Source organism: Microcaecilia unicolor, chromosome 5 (assembly GCF_901765095.1).
Source record: "Microcaecilia unicolor chromosome 5, aMicUni1.1, whole genome shotgun sequence".
Lineage (NCBI taxonomy): Eukaryota > Metazoa > Chordata > Amphibia > Gymnophiona > Siphonopidae > Microcaecilia > Microcaecilia unicolor.
In genome coordinates, this window is record NC_044035.1 from 268,705,311 (window position 1) to 268,721,212 (window position 15,902).

A 15,902-nucleotide genomic window follows, 5' to 3' on the forward strand; every position below is an offset into this window, starting at 1 on the left:
ACCATTTGGACAAATTTCTTGTAAAAACGTCCAAATCGGTATATTTTAAACCTATTTTGCAGACGTTTATCTATACAATTCTTCTTCAGTGCATCCAAATCACAAAGGGGGCATGTCGGGGGCATGCTTAGGGCGTTCCTAACACTTAGACACTTTACAGCCAAAATGGAACAAAACGAAAACATCTAGGGCTACAACTTCAACCTGTTTTTAGAATGAATAAGGAACAAAAAAGGTGCCCTAAATGACCAAGGATCACTGAAAGGAATTATGGATGATCCCCACCCCCCTTTCTCCCCCAGTAGTCACTGACTCTCTCCCACCCCCCAAAGATGTGAATGAAACAGTATTTACCAGCCTCTGACAGCATCAGATGTTATGGCCACTTGTATTAGAGTAACAAGCAGGTCCTTGGATTCACCTAGTGGTCAGTGTAATGCACTTTGGAGGAGGGGACCTAGACCCATAATCCACTCTGTTACACTTGTGGTGGAAAGTGTCAGCCCATCAAAACCTACTGTACCCACATAGAGGTGACACCTGCAGCCATAAGAGCTATTGTAGTGGTGTATAGTTGGGTATAGTACGCTTTTGGTGGGTTTTGGAGGTCACACCATACAGTATAAGAGGTTAATGATGAGATATGTACTTGCGGAGCTTTTATAGGAAGTCCACAGCAGTGCCCTCTAGGGTGCTCCATTGCTCTCTGGGGACGTCTATGTGGCCAGTCTGCTAAGAATGCTGGCTCCTCCTACATCCCAATGGCTTGATTTTGTGCATTTTCTTTTTCAAAAATGGACAAAAAGATAAACGCACAGAGCGCAAAAACATCTTCCATATGACCTTTTTCGGAAAAAAGAAGGTATTTTGCTGTTCCAAAAATGGCTCACATTTCCTATTCGGATTTTGGACATTTAGTGAAATGTGCCCACGCTACTCGATTAGCGCGGGGCATGCCTACTCTCTGCCCTATGATAAGAAAAGTTATGAATTGAAACATAAAACGACCTGCAAGACTGAATGTGTGGTATACTCACTAAAATGTCCATGCAATAGGATTTATGTGGGGCAAACTTTGTGTAGTTTTTATACACGAATGATAGAACATAAAGAGTTGTATAAATAGTCAGAGGCCAAAATGTATTCAGCAGTTATTCTGCAGTTATTCAACTACCTGGTTCCATAAGATGAGATGATCAGCATAGAAGATTGACACAGATTGAACAACAATGGAGTTTTGTGTTAAAGTCCACAGAGCCAATAAGTTTGAATGATAATATGGAGTGGCAACATTTTTACTGAATAAGAAAAATTATATTATGAACTGTTAGTATGAAATGTTTGATCTTTACCTCCCTTCCTTTCTGATGTCTCACTGAGAGTCCCTTTTACCACAGTGGGTAAAAGGTAGGTCTTTCTTTTGTTCAGGAAATGCTGCGCGGCCATTTCGGTGGGGAGTCCTTACCGCCACCCATTGAGGTGGCAATAAGGGCTCCCACGCTAACCCGGTAGATATTTTTGTAGCGCCGGATATGATGCGCGCTGAGGGTGGTAACTACTGCAGGCTGCTGCGGTAGCCCGGCGGTACTACCTTTTTAGTGAGAAGTAAGCCCGCGTTCGGTTTACCGTTGCTTTGTAAAAGGGGCCCTTAATGATGTGTACTGAAGTGATTGGGTAGAATGGTTCACCAGGGGTTATTTAAGACAGCAGACAGGGCCACTGAGAGACTGATCCGGGCCCGGGGCAGGGCCGCCGCCCCCTCAGGATCACATCCACTGACGCCCTCCGCAACTGCAGTCTGCAACTACCTTGGCTGGCGTGGATCCCAAGGCCCCGCCAGCAGAAGAGGTCTTCCTCCAGCGCTACTCTTCTTCACTCTGCAGCATGGCCTGTAGCTGCGGCTGCTTTTTCTCTCACATCGCACATGCTCAGATTCAAAACTGAGCATGAACAGCCTGAGGGGAAAAGCAGCTGCGTAGAGTGAAGAGCAGCATTAGAGGAAGACCTCTTCTGATGGTGGGGCCTGGGGGAGGGACCCCCACCAGCCAAACCAGAGGCCCTGGCCAAAAGTCCAGCTTCCAAGGGAGTCCCAGCGCCAGAGTTTTCTCTTTCCTGCTCCTGTCGGGACATGATCACCCGGGTCCCATCAGGAGCAGGAGAGACCCTGGCGCCAGACCTCCCTTGGAGGCCCAGGCCCGGGAAATTTTGCCCCACCCACCTCCCCCTTCTCGGCAGCCCTGTCAGCAAATGCCATGTTTGTTTGAAAAAAGTGATAGCAGTTTATGGGAAGAATAAGATGTGAGGAAATGGAGTCACCTTGTGGAACCAAAAAGCCTTTATTCCAACCAGCATACACAGTAAACAATGTGTATGCTGGTTGGAATAAAGCCTGTTTGGTTCCACAAGGTGACTCCATCTCCTCGCTGTATTTGGTGTTCTGGATCTCCTTCGTGAGGTTTTGGTCCTTCTTTGTTGCTTGCTTGTTTATTCAAATTGTGGAACACTCTGCCACCAGTGCTATGGGAAACATATTCCTCAAGACTAACAGCAATATTATAAAGTAATAACACAAATCGCTATTTTGCTATCAACTCATTAGCAAATTTACGTAGTGCATCAATTTTCATACAACATATATATGTAATTTCATGTTCCTGCTTGCTAATCACGCTTGCTTGAAAAGTCAGGATATCTACAAAAATAACAATAAAAATTACAACTTACCTAGGTCTGTATAAACTATAAAGAAGGAGTTTAGTTTCAACCCTCGCAGTCTGAATGAATATTTTCATTTGGGGATCAAAATACAATATTGATGAATAAGCTCTGAGAGACCAGTGTTCTCGCTCCCTTTAAGAAGTAGTTATTCAAACCACGTAAAGGAAAAAAAAGACATTTTTATTAAGCCAATTCATTTATTAGAGCATCAGCAACAATGGAGTATGCTAACAGTTATGGGGCTTGATACGCCTGCCTGGGTATAGCACTGAGGAAAGTCTGTGAACACCGGCTGTACCTTGTTTAATTGAAACCAGTCTTTCTTAAGCAATAAGCTAAACAATTCCATGTTGCCTGAGACACAATAATGTAGAAAAGCAGGAACAATAACTAATTCAGAATCAGGGTGTGAAAATGGTAACTGAACTCCTCGTTTCCTTGGCACAATTAATTGGCTAATTAAAATCAGGTGCCTATGTAACTAAGGGCCCTAAGTTGGAGGAGTAGCCTAGTGATTAGTGCAGTGGCCCTTGATCCTGGGGAACTGAGTTCAATTCCCACTGCAGCTCCCTGTGACTCTGGTCAAGTCACCTAACCCTCCATTGCCCCTGGTACAAAATAAGTACCTGAATACATGTACGCGTGTTAACTGTGTATGTGCCTACTATATCCCTATAGGCGCCTACAGTTAGGGTGCGCTAATTGTAGGCGCATTAAAAATGCTAACGCACCTTAGTAAACAAGACCTTAAGTAACAAATAAGACAGTACTGAATACTTATATTAATTATATTTGGCCCCGAACAGTCATAGGACAGTCTTTCTTTGTGAGCACACTACCAAAGCCCTGATCCACATTCTCATTATCTCCTGCTTATACTACTGCATTTGCTCCTCACAGGTCTTCCACTAAATCCTCTCTCTCCCCTTCAGTCTGTTTGAAATTCTGCTGCACAATTTATCTTCCACCAGTGTTGTTACCAGGGGCGTAACCAGACTTCAGCGGGAGGGGGGGCCAGAGCCGGAGGTGAGGGGGCACATTTTAGCCCCCCTGGTGCCACAGACACCCCCCCCCGCCACCTTTGACCCCCCCGGCGTCCCTTCCCTTTTGACCCCTTCCTGCCGCCGCCAAACCTCCCCTGAGTCCCTGGCCACCACCGCCGTCAGGTACCTGTGCTGGCGGGGGTCCCAACCCCCCGCCAGCCAAAGTCCTCCTTAGCCGTTCTCCGGACCGGCGCGTTGCTGCAGCTGATGTGGAAGCCTAGGATTCTGCTTCTGTGTGTCGTCCTGACGTCCTGCACGTTCAACGTGCAGGACATCAGGATGACTCACACAGAAGAAACATCCACATCAGCTGCAGCAACATGCCGGCCCAGAGACCGGCTGAGGAGGACTTCGGCAGGCGGGGGTTGGGGACCCCCGCCAGCACAGGTACCAGATGGTGGCGGCGGGGGAGGGTCAGCAGCGACAAGAAGGGGGGATCGAAAGGGTCAGCGGGGGCCAGGGCCAAATCTGGGGGGCCCAGGCCCCTGTGGCCCCACATAGCTGCACCCCTGGTTGTTACACTCATATAACCCCTCTCCTCAAGAAACTTCATTGGCTCTCCATCCACTTCCATATACAGTTCAAACTTCTCTTACTGACTTACAAGTGCATTTATTTTGCAGCTCTTCAGTATCTCTCCTTTCTTATTGTCAACACCCTGGTGGTAGAAAAATTAATTATTAAGGGGCCCTTTTACTAAAGGTTAACAGAGTTGTGCTATGCTTTAGTAAGAGGACACCTAAATTTGTCATGGTTTTTATGGTAGTTTCCCAATCGCATCTCTCACCAGCCAGAGAAATGACCAACGAAAGTTATCTTATTTTGCTATAGAAAATATGAAAGTCAATAAATTTGATTCAAGTCAAACAAGTTGCAAGGAAAAATTGGAAATTTTGAAATTACTAGTGTATGACTGAAATTCATGTCTCAAACAATTTTCAAATTACAACTTTAAATTCCCATTTTTAGACAAAAAATTTAACCATCACGTACAATGCTTCACTGTATTACAGATAAAACTTTGCCTCAGATCAGATGTAAGCTGAACTTCAACAATGATTCATCTTACAAACAGCAGCTCTATCAGATAAGTACTCAAAAGTTATATGTTCATACTAATTCTATTCAGCACTAGATAATAACATTATATTTCTCATTATGTTTCTAGGTTCTGTGAACTACTCTTAACTTCAGATGTTAGAATCTTTAGCCAGGTCAGTAGTTAGATTAAATAAAAGTTTTCTCCTATCTTCCTTTACATTTCTTTTCCTTTACCTATCTATTTCTCTCTCTCTCTCTCTCTATAATTTGTTTTACTTTCTTTTTTGTCTATTTTTTTCTCTTCCCATGTGCTCTCCTCAATCAGTGGGCGCCAGTGAGATCTTCAGCATGACGTCACTCGGGTACAGCAGTTGCGTAGTCCTCTTTGGCTTTATACCTACTAATCTACCTTTACCAAATAAATAAAGAAACCATGACTCCCCGGTGTGTGTATTTCTTTTTTTAGTGTGACCTTTCTTTCTTCTTATTTCTATTTGTATACTAGCTAAACCAACCGACATATATTTTTAACTTTTCCTTTTAGTTCAGTAGCCCTTCCCTGTTCTATAGTTAGGGGGCCCTTTTACTAAGCTGCATAGGCGCGTCAATTTGGAGTTACTGCCTGGCTACCGTGTGGCCCGTGCGATAATTTCATTTGCTACGCACGCCAGAAAATATATTTTATTTTCTGGCTCGTGGCGAAAATCGGGTAGTAACTCCAATGACATGCGTAGGCAATTACCGCATGGTTAACGCAAGAGACCTTACCACTAAGTCAATGGTTAGCGGTAAGGTCTCAGGCCCAAAATGTACGCGCACCAATTTTTATTTTGCCACACGTCCATTTTCGGCAAAAATTTTAAAAAGGCCTTTTTTACAGGCGCGCTGAAAAATAGATCTGTGCGCACCCAAAACACACACCTACATTAGCGCAGCCCATTTTTCAGCGCATATTAGTAAAAGAGCCCATAGGTTTTTTTGTTTTTTTAATTTTATGAACAATTTATCTCTTCCTCATGTATAACTGGCAGGTCTTAATGAATCTCTCCAGTAGAATTATATACCTGAGTCAGTATACTATTTCTTCACTCAGCTGAAACAAGCAACTTATTTATCTGCTGTGGCCTCTTCTCCATTAAAGATGTTATATATATTTTCCGAATGTACAAAAAACCAGCACTGACATTAAGTCAGGCTTCACCTCTGAATGAAATTCAGAATTCTATTAATATTTGACACTGCTCAGCTCTCAGAACTTAAATTCTGAATTCCTCCTCTGAAAACCAGTGCAACAATGTTTTTTTAAAGTACAGTGGTTAAAAGACTGCAACTGGTGGATGTCTGTGACAGTAGCTTTTACCGAAGGGCTTTAAAATGAGCAGTTAAATTTTATCGGCCAACAAATACCTGACTGAACTTTTATTATAGACAACTCATTTTGCAATCATCTCTCACTCAAACGGTTTTAGTCTACAGAGCCTCCTACTCCTGCGATGGCTCTTTATTCTTAAACTCCACAGCCAACAAACATTCACAAACACATTATCCCTTCATCAAACATTCATGTCACTACTCTAAACAGCCCTAAAAACTCTTTCAGTCACATCCATGCAAGGCACAGTCACATATCCTTAATGTATGAAAGTACCCACCCATCTGTCACTCTGAACCAATGGCAGCTATTAGAATGTTGCCCCTGTTATCAGACAGCCACGAGACAGGCTCACGTGTGTGCTTGTGCTAACATGCATGTCAGAAAACTTCCAATCTTCTTTCCCAATAAACAATGCTAAAATATATAAAATGAATTCCCCACCGCCCTCCAGTTATTCTCAAACCTTGCAGGGATCTCCAAAGAGTTTCCCTTCATTTAGGAACCTTGTGACACTAGGGTTCTCATTTTCAAGCACATAGACTTACAAAGATGGGCATAATCAAGCGGGGCTCCCAAGTTTTCCTGAGGGCATCCTCGCAGGACGTCCCCACAAAGGGGCGGGGAAACACGTATTATCGAAACAAGATGGGTGGCAATCTTTCATTTTGATAATATGGTCGGGGACATCCAAATCTCCACATTTAGGTTGACCTTAGAAATGGTTGTCCCTAGAGATGGTCATCCCCGATTTTCAGCGATAATGGAAACCGAGGACGCCCATCTCAGAAACGACCAAATCCAAGCCATTTGGTTGTGGGAGGAGCCAGCATTCGTAGTGCACTGGTCCCCCTCACATGCCAGGACACCAACCGGGTACCCTAGGGGGCACCGCAGTGGACTTCAGAAAAAGCTCCCAGGTGCATAGCTCCCTTACCTTGTGTGCTGAGCCCCCCAACCCCCCCCCCAAAAACCCACTCACCACAACTGTACACCACCACCATAGACCTTAGGGATGAAGGGGGGCACCTACATGTGGGTACAATGGGTTTGTGGTGGGTTTTGGAGGGCTCACATTTACCACCACAAGTTTAACAGGTAGGGGGGGATGGGCCTGGGTCCTCCTGCCTGAAGTGCACTGCAGTACCTACTAAAACTGCTCCAGGGACCTGCATACTGCTGTCATGGAGCTGGGTATGATATTTGAGGCTGGCATAGAGGCTGGAAAAAATATTAAAAATTTTTTTTTTCGGGTGGGAGGGGGTTAGAGACCACTGGGGGAGTAGGGGAGGTTATGGTCATCTGGTCATTTAGGGCACATTTTTGTGGCTTGGTCATAAAAAAAAGGACCAAGTAAAGTCGGCCAAGTGTTCATCAGGAACGCCCTTCTTTTTTCCATTATCGGCCGAGGATGCCTATGTGTTAAGCACATCCCAGTCCCGCCTTTGCTATGCTTCCGACACGCCCCTGTGAACTTTGGTTGTCCCCGTGATGGAAAGCAGTTGAGGGCACCCAAAATCGACTTTCGATTATGCCGATTTGGGCAACCCTGGGAGAAGGACGCCCATCTCCTGATTTGTGTCGAAAGATGGGCACCCTTCTCTTTCGAAAATGAGCCCAATAGGTACATAGTAACGTATGTAACTTTGTAAGTCTAGGTGCTTTGAAAATGAGCCTCTAAATATAGGCAATTCAATGTGTCTAATTTTTAAATGGGATAATTTAGCTTCCTGATTTCCCAAATTGAAAAGCTGGATTCTTTGAAAATTGATCCTATAGCTGAGAATTCCTCGATAAAAATCGTTCAGCCTGATATTCAGCTGGCAGTGGTGAGCATTTTGTTCACCATCGAAGGAATTATTCCCAGATATTCAAAGCAGGGCCCTGTATGGGCTTCAGTTATTTTTGAGCCAGCTAACACATAGCTAACACATAAGTCGATATTCAGCACTTAAGTGGCCATGGGGCAGCGCATAAAAATAGGAAAGATTTTATACGGTTCCATTTATACGCTAAACCTGGCTGTTTACCCCCAAATTCTATACAGTGCGCTTAGATTTAGGCGCCAAAATCGGTGCGGATTCTATAACACCGCAAGTAACATAATTGGCTTAACAAGCTAAGTGCTAACAGCACTTAACAAGCAATAATGAACACTAATTGGCAATGATTAGACACACAACTCGCTAAACATATTCTGTAATGATGTGCGCTGAACTTCTAACGCATGGAGGCAAAAAGGGGCGTGGTTATGGGTGTTTCATGGGCATTCCAAAATTTAGGTGCCTAGTTATAGAATATGGCCCAGTGTGCTTAAATCTACACGCTGGGATTTACACTAGGGTTTCATTGGTGTAAATGGATGCGTGCAGATATCGGGACGTGGTTATGGGTGGGGAAATGGGTGTTTCATGGATATTCCAAAATTTAGGCACCTAGTTAGAGAATATAGCCCAGTGTGCCTAAATCTATGCACTGAGAATTACACCAGGTTTTCACTGGCGTAAATGGATGCGTTCAGATATTGGCGCTGAAATATCAACTAAGCATATTCTATAATCAGCGCCTAAATCTAGGTGCCAATTGTAGAATACACTTAGTCGGTACTGATTTCAGCGCTGATTTTTTAGGCACTATTTATAGAATCTCTTCCTTAAGGGCTGAATATCAGCATTTAAGCGGGCAAGTGCTGACCCCACCCCCAACATAGCTGGCTTTGAGTTAGGCACTAGCCACGAATTTCAGTGGCACTTAGCTGGTTAAGTGCTGCTGAAAATAAGCGGCTGGCCCTGATCAAGCAATTTAACTGGTCAGCAGCCAGCTAAATCACTTTGAATATAGGCTGGGTTATCTTTAAGTTAACAGAAACCAGTACCATCATTCTATTGTGAATATGTACATGCCTTCTGCAGAGAGCTTTGGCAACAATAATACTTACCGCTTGTAGTCCATCATCTCAGCAAGTAAAATATCAGAAGCATCTGTCCTAATGTCCAGCTCTGGCTCTCCACTGACCGTCAGTTTCAAGTTATAGATAATCACCATGGTCCCTGGAAAAAGACCCTACCATTTCACTCTGAGTATTGAAGTATATAGCAAACAGGAATCAGTTATCTTCAGATATCAAAGATAACATACACTGCACAGGTTGGATGCAAACCAGGAACTGAAGCTCGGTTGTCTAAATTGACCTTCCAGTGCTTCAACTTCTCTCCCTCTCGTCACATCCCAACTCAAGACTCCCATTCAGGAATGCTAATTTTAGCTTGATCTGTTCATTTACATTGATATAGTACAATTGCAAAGCATTTTAGGGTGCCATTTAACCTAAATATGAATATAGTACAAGATCAGTAAAGTATGGGGCCCTTTTACTAAGCTCGAACAATATTGTGACCCCTGAGGCAGGCGTTTGATCACTCTGAAACACGTTAGGGTGGTGGACTTTGGTCCTGGGGAACTGAGGAACTGAGTTCGATTCCCACTTCAGGCACAGGTAGCTCCTCGTGACTCTGGGCAAGTCACTTAACCCTCCATTGTCCCATGTAAGCCACATTGAGCCTGCCATGAGTGGGAAAGCGTGGGGTACAAATGTAACAAAAAAAAAAAGCAGGAAATAAAGCGTTTTATAAGCACTATTTCCTGTGTTGGCATGTCTGTTGGTCAACCTCTACTTCAGTTGATTGGGCAGACTGGATGGACCATTCAGGTCTTTATCTGCCGTCACTTACTATGTTACTAAGAGGAGACATCTAACACTTGTTCAACCATGCAAGTGGAAGCCTGGTATCTTAAAACACAAAGGGCTCCTTTCACTAAGTGGCAGTAAGCCCAAAGCGGGCTTACCGCTCGCTATACAGGAAGTACCGTCGGACTATCACAGCATCCCGGACGTACTTCCCACCCCTAGCGCATCATCATTTCCGGCACTACAAAAATTTATTTATTTTTGTAGCACTGGAGTATACCCGGAGTGCTTTACTTGCCGCACAGCTATTTCCTGCAGGAAGGCGAGGCTTCTCTTTTACCAGCTGTGGTAAAAGGGGGCCTCAGTGCACGTGTAAAACATGCACCGATGCCAGCGCTGGCCCCCTTTTGCCACAGCTTGGTAAAAGGGGCCCAAAGACAGCAAAAAATAATAAAATAACAGGAGTAGATATTCAGCTGATGGTGATGAGCCATTTTTTTAGCTGTCGCTGGCTTTATGCTTGGATAAAGCTGTTGAGTTCTCGAGGCAGAACCTAAATTCATGAGCCCTTGGACCACTGCCGAGGAGCGGCAGAGGCAGGCAAGACCACCCTGGAACTGGATACCAGGTAGAGCAGGACTGGAACTCTGGACTGGAGTTGCAACTGAGGCAGGCAAACAGAACAGGCAGGACAGGAAACAGCTTCACCTGCGCTTGACCACCGTTCCTCAAGAGTTGAGCTCCTGAGTGCAGGTGGCTGGCAGGACTTGCAGGACACGGCAGGAACTGAAGACCCAGAGGACCCACCCTGGGTCTAGGATACATGAGGAAGGCTAGGCACAGAACTAGACTAGAACTGAAGGCTGCTACACAACCACTAGGCAAGAACCACAAGACAGACTAAGCAGACAAGACGTACACAAAGGCTGGCAGGTGCAGGGGCAAAAACGGGGCTCAGTATATACCCTAGCTAGGCAGAAGCAGGATTCAGGATATACACTCAGGATATATACACTAGCTAGGCAAAAGCAGGATTCAGGATATACACTCAGGATATACACACTAGCTAGGCAGAAGCAGGATTCAGGATATACACTCAGGATATACACACTAGCTAGGTAGCAACAGGGTTCAGGGCAACACATAAGCTGGGCAGCAGACAGGAGAATAAATCAGGATACAGCAAAGTCTTGGGGCAGGCAGCATACAATAGAATATACCAGGAACTAGCAGAGTCTTGGGACAGGCAGCAGACAATAGAATAAACCAGGAGCTAACAGAGTCTTTGGGCAGGCAGCAGACAATAGAATGAACCAGGAGTAGCAGAGTCTTGGGGCTGGCAGCAGACAATAGAATAAACCAGGAGTAGCAGAGTCTTGGGGCTGGCAGCCGACAATAGAATAAACCAGGAGTAGCAGAGTCTTGGGGCTGGCAGCAGACAATAGAAATAACCAGGGATAACAGAACTAAGGTTGAAGCTTCAGCAGCTCCAAATACAGACAGAGAGTAAATGGCTGAAGCTTCAGACTCCAAACACAGAGTAAGGCAATGGAAGGACTCACAGTCCACAGACACCAAGCAGAAGGGGCAGGAGCCCACACAGAAGGACTAGCAGTCCACAGGCACAAATAGGAGAAGGGCAAGAGCCCACACAGAAAGACAGGCTTTGAAGCAACGCAACAGAACACTCACTAACCTGACAACCTTTTGGCATAATACAATGCAAAGGCCCTGAATGCAAGCACAGCACTTCCTTATGAAGGCTCTCACTGATGATGTCACCTACTGCAGGACAGGAGCAGGGAACACACTCACACCAAGGAGAAGCTTGGAACACATAGGAAGTGAACACACAGGAAGGACAGACAGGAGCCATCTTGGAAGCTGGAACAGAACGGCGGGAGCCATCTTAGATGCTGGCCCCCCAGAGAGGCATAGCCCATACAGATGCCATCTAGTGAAGCAATCAGCACACAAGGCAGAGACAGAACTAACACAGAAGCAAACAAAGGCCACCAGAAAGGTAAGTCTGAGGTGGTTACGGCCACAGACGTGACAAAAGCCGTATCTGGGCACTGTATCCAGGCCGACACATCAGGTTAAGGGCTGAATTCAGCCTTTAACTGGAAAAGTTAAACCGGACAAAGATAGGACTGTGTGTTATGTGGTCCAATTTGTCAAGTTACTTTATCCAGTTAAGTGCTGAATATAGGCAGTTATTTGCTTAAGTGCCAACTCCACCTCTGGATTGACCGCGACATAGCCGGTTTCGGCATAGGCTGCAGAGGGTATATACAGCAACACTACCCAGTTAAGCGCTGCTGGATATCCCCAGATAACCCCGCACAGGTGATTTAACCGGGCAGGAGCCTCTCCTGCCCGGTTAAATCGTTTTGAATATCGACCCCATAACAATTATTTTATTTTCTACAGTTCCCTACCTGCTCAACAGCTTCTATGTCCTTTGAGTACTGTACAGGATGACCCTTGATTCCCAACTGGACAGATGCAGGTAGGGCCAGTTTCTGTGGCCAACCCCCTCAGCGACCTTCCTTTATCAGAAGCAGTTGCACCTGCAGCAAGCAGCCAGTAAAACCCTTCCCCAAGCCAATCACCTCTAATATCAGAATTAATGTTGTTGTTATAGTGGAAGGATGATCTCACCTTGCTTTGCATAGATTGTATCAAACTGCCGTATCAGTTCCTCTTCTGTTTTAAAGGGAGAGTATTTACACATGATCGATATCTGTAAACTATACTTCTCCAAGTCATCCACAAGAGCTTCCCTCGTTCCTCTTGTCCATGAAGATATAGGAACAATCATCTATGAAAAGCAGAATGAAGAACATGAAGTCCTGCTTAGTAGACTTCAACTATAAAACTATAACTCGTTCACAGAGCCAGCAGTATGATCTACTAGTCCGTACCGGGTCTTGCTATGCACAGGAAAGAGCAGGTTTTATTCAAGTTTCTATCTGGTGAAGATGGCCCTAGATATCTTTCAGGCCCTTCATAATTTGGTTCCTTTTATGCTGTGTCTGGGATGAGTCCCTGGAGGGCAAAGAATGCTGAGGTTCAGAAAAAAGGAGAAAAGCCATCAGTTGCTGAGGCCTTGGAAACTGGTTCCTGGCTGGGAGCTCTTCATCAGAGGTGAACCTTTTGCATCAACGAGATGCAAACAGTATTTCAAGGAAGCAGGACAAAGGGAAAGCCTGACATGGAAGGAAATCCATTTTAAAAAACAGTGCAATTAAAGATGTTATGAGCAACAATGAAAAAAGAAAGTGGATTGCTTGCTCCATCCTTTGTCTATAATAACAACTCTTAATGGAAAATGTTAGAAAGGTTTATTCACACATAAAGGACTAGTTTCAATATACAGCGCCTGAAAAATCTGTGCAGAAAAAAAAATACGCCTAGGCATACTCTATAAAGTACATCTAAATCTAGGTGTAATTTCTAGAATAAACTATATGCCTAAATTTCTGCGTGGATTATAGAATATGCTGAGCACTCATCCACATTTAGTCACGTGCAGTTACGCTAAGAAAAACTTGGTGTAAATCCTGACACCCAAAATAGGCGCAGACTGGGTGTATTCTATAACAACGTGCATAGATTTGAGAAACACCCACGACCCACCCATTCCATACCTATGGCCACCCCCTTTTCTACTATGTGACTTAGAATTAATGTGCATCACGTTTCAGAATATGCTTGACAGTTGTGCACCTAAATTCTAATTAATGCCAATTAGTGTCAATAATTGCTTGTTAAGTGGCAATTATAAGCACTGACTGGCTTAACTAATTACGTTGCACGCGCAAATCTGGAATATGACCAAATCTGCGCATTCAACTTAAGTTGCACTATATAGAATCCGGGGAAAAAGGCTTTTATAAAATTACCTCAGGATTTACATGCATAAATGTATGAGCAGTATCAAGAAGATCTGTACATTTATGCAATACACATGTAGGTTTGTTCAGGCGCATGCTCGGTTTTGAATCCGAGCATGCGCAGCATGAGAGAAAAAGCAGCCGCAGGGGCAGGCCATGCGGCAGAGTGAAGAAGAGCAGTGCTGGAGGAAGACCTCTTCTGCTAGCGGGACCATGGGATCCCCGCCACCAAGGTAGTTGCAGTTGCGACGGGCAGCAGCGATCCTGAGGGGGTGGTAGCAGTGGCGGAGATCTGGGGAGTGGGCGATCCTAGGGGGAGGAGGTGGCCCTACCCCGGGTTCGGTGGCAGCACCTCTGCCCCGGGCACGGCTCAGTCTCTCGGTGATCCTGGGTGTAAATACCCATGGCTTCAATTTAGCCATGATTTCTGCCAGTTTACTTCTTGTATTGTATCTTAGAAAGGCATACAGAAATCTATGAGGAGCATTTCCAAAGCCCTTAGTCTTACAAATAAAATAGGCACCTTGCTGGCCTTCAAACAGACAATATGATATAAAATTAGCATCTTAATGTGAAGGACATAAAGAAAATATACAGTCTATGGCATGCCCCTGTTTCTTAAGACAGGGTTTTCCACGCCTGCTTGGTAACCTCACAGCCAGGATGTCTCCAGAACTGTGTCAAATTTGAGACAAATTTGCATTAATTGAGTCTCTAGTGCATGTAAATTTATCACATGCATATACATTTTAGATATCCTGCAAACCTGACTGGCTATGGGGTCCCTAGGGCAGCAGGTGTGGAAAGCCCTGACTTTAAGTGGAGAAATAACTTAGTGGCTAGAGCACCAGGCTGAAAACCAGGGAAGCCCAATTTCAAATCCTGCTACTGTCCTTTGTGATCAAGGGCAAATCACTTAACTCTACAGTGCACAAAGTACAAATTTAGTAGCCTTTTTACTAAGGGTGTTAAGCCCTAATGCACAGTTAGTACACCAAAAAAGGCTTATGGCAAAATGCATTAAAGCGTTCTGCAGTAATTTGCCTCTTGCGTGCACTGACTGTGTGTTATTTTTGTGTATTTTTTGGGAACACGGCATGGGCAGAGAATGGGCGTACTAGCATTATCCAGCTAGCGTGTTCTGATTAGCATGTGCTAACTGGATAACACAGACTTAACATGGGAGCATTAAACACCTCCTAAATAGGAGGCAGTAAATGCTTCCATGTTAATTTTTGAAATTTAAAGTCTTTATTAAACAGTTAGAGACAATATACATACCTAAAAGATATCAGTTACATCAAATTATACAAATAAAAGTAACCAACAATAAAATTACAATAATTCACAAGTCCCTAAAGCACTTATCATAACACAAACCAGTAACTTCCATAATTTATATAGTTTTAATGAAAGAAAAACTCAACCCTCGCTAAAAAAAAAAAAAAAAAGAATTTTTCCATGTTAATTTTTTGCAAGTCCCATGGGATCTGCAAAAAAAAAAATCCAAAGCAAAACAAAAACCTTTAAAATACTGGCACCTTAACTCTAGGCTTAGTGCGCAGACAAGCCCATAATTCAGAGCTTTTTTATTAAAAGGGCCGGCAAGCCCTCCAGAAACAGGAAAAGGTCTACTTTACCTCAATGTAAGTCACCTTGAGCTACTACTGAAAAAGGTGCGAGTTAAATCCATGTAAATAAGCCAAACCAATAGCTACACAAATTTCAAGACACGTATGATATGCTGCAGTCTACAGTACAGTTATGGGACTTGTCCCCTGCAGTTTTACCCATAATGAGACACACCTCAAGAAGGCCTTCACTTTCACAGAACGTCTGAGAGAAGAGGAGACATGTCATTGTATCTTCTTTCTTCGTAAACAATATAAAATCCTTCCCTATTCGCATAGCTCCACTGTATTGTGGGAGAAAAGAGGGAAAAGAAATCCAGTGTATATTCTTCCATTAATGTTGCCTCTGTACAAACTTGCAAAATCTAGGCGATACAGGTGCTGCGCTTTAGAAATGATAAGTAGTAGTAGCAGTAGTAGTCTTGTGCAACACAGCTTTCAATTTCTGAGGATTAGGTTTTATGTGTCTATGGGCCGATTAATTGGAAGGGAGTTGTGAATTAAGGGCTG

At 44.1% G+C, this 15,902-nt stretch overlaps 1 protein-coding gene across 1 annotated transcript in view; it reads right to left on the minus strand.

Annotated features, from left to right (window-relative positions):
• MORC1 (MORC family CW-type zinc finger 1) overlaps positions 1-15,902 on the minus strand; it is a 110,724-nt gene that overhangs the window by 73,336 nt on the left and 21,486 nt on the right. Inside the window, exons 5-8 of the mRNA XM_030205041.1 lie at positions 15,568-15,676; positions 12,527-12,686; positions 9,113-9,224; positions 2,725-2,850 (exon numbers count right to left, since the gene is read on the minus strand). Of these exons, the coding sequence (XP_030060901.1) occupies positions 2,725-2,850; positions 9,113-9,224; positions 12,527-12,686; positions 15,568-15,676 (507 nt within the window). The remainder of the gene's footprint in view (positions 1-2,724; positions 2,851-9,112; positions 9,225-12,526; positions 12,687-15,567; positions 15,677-15,902) is intronic.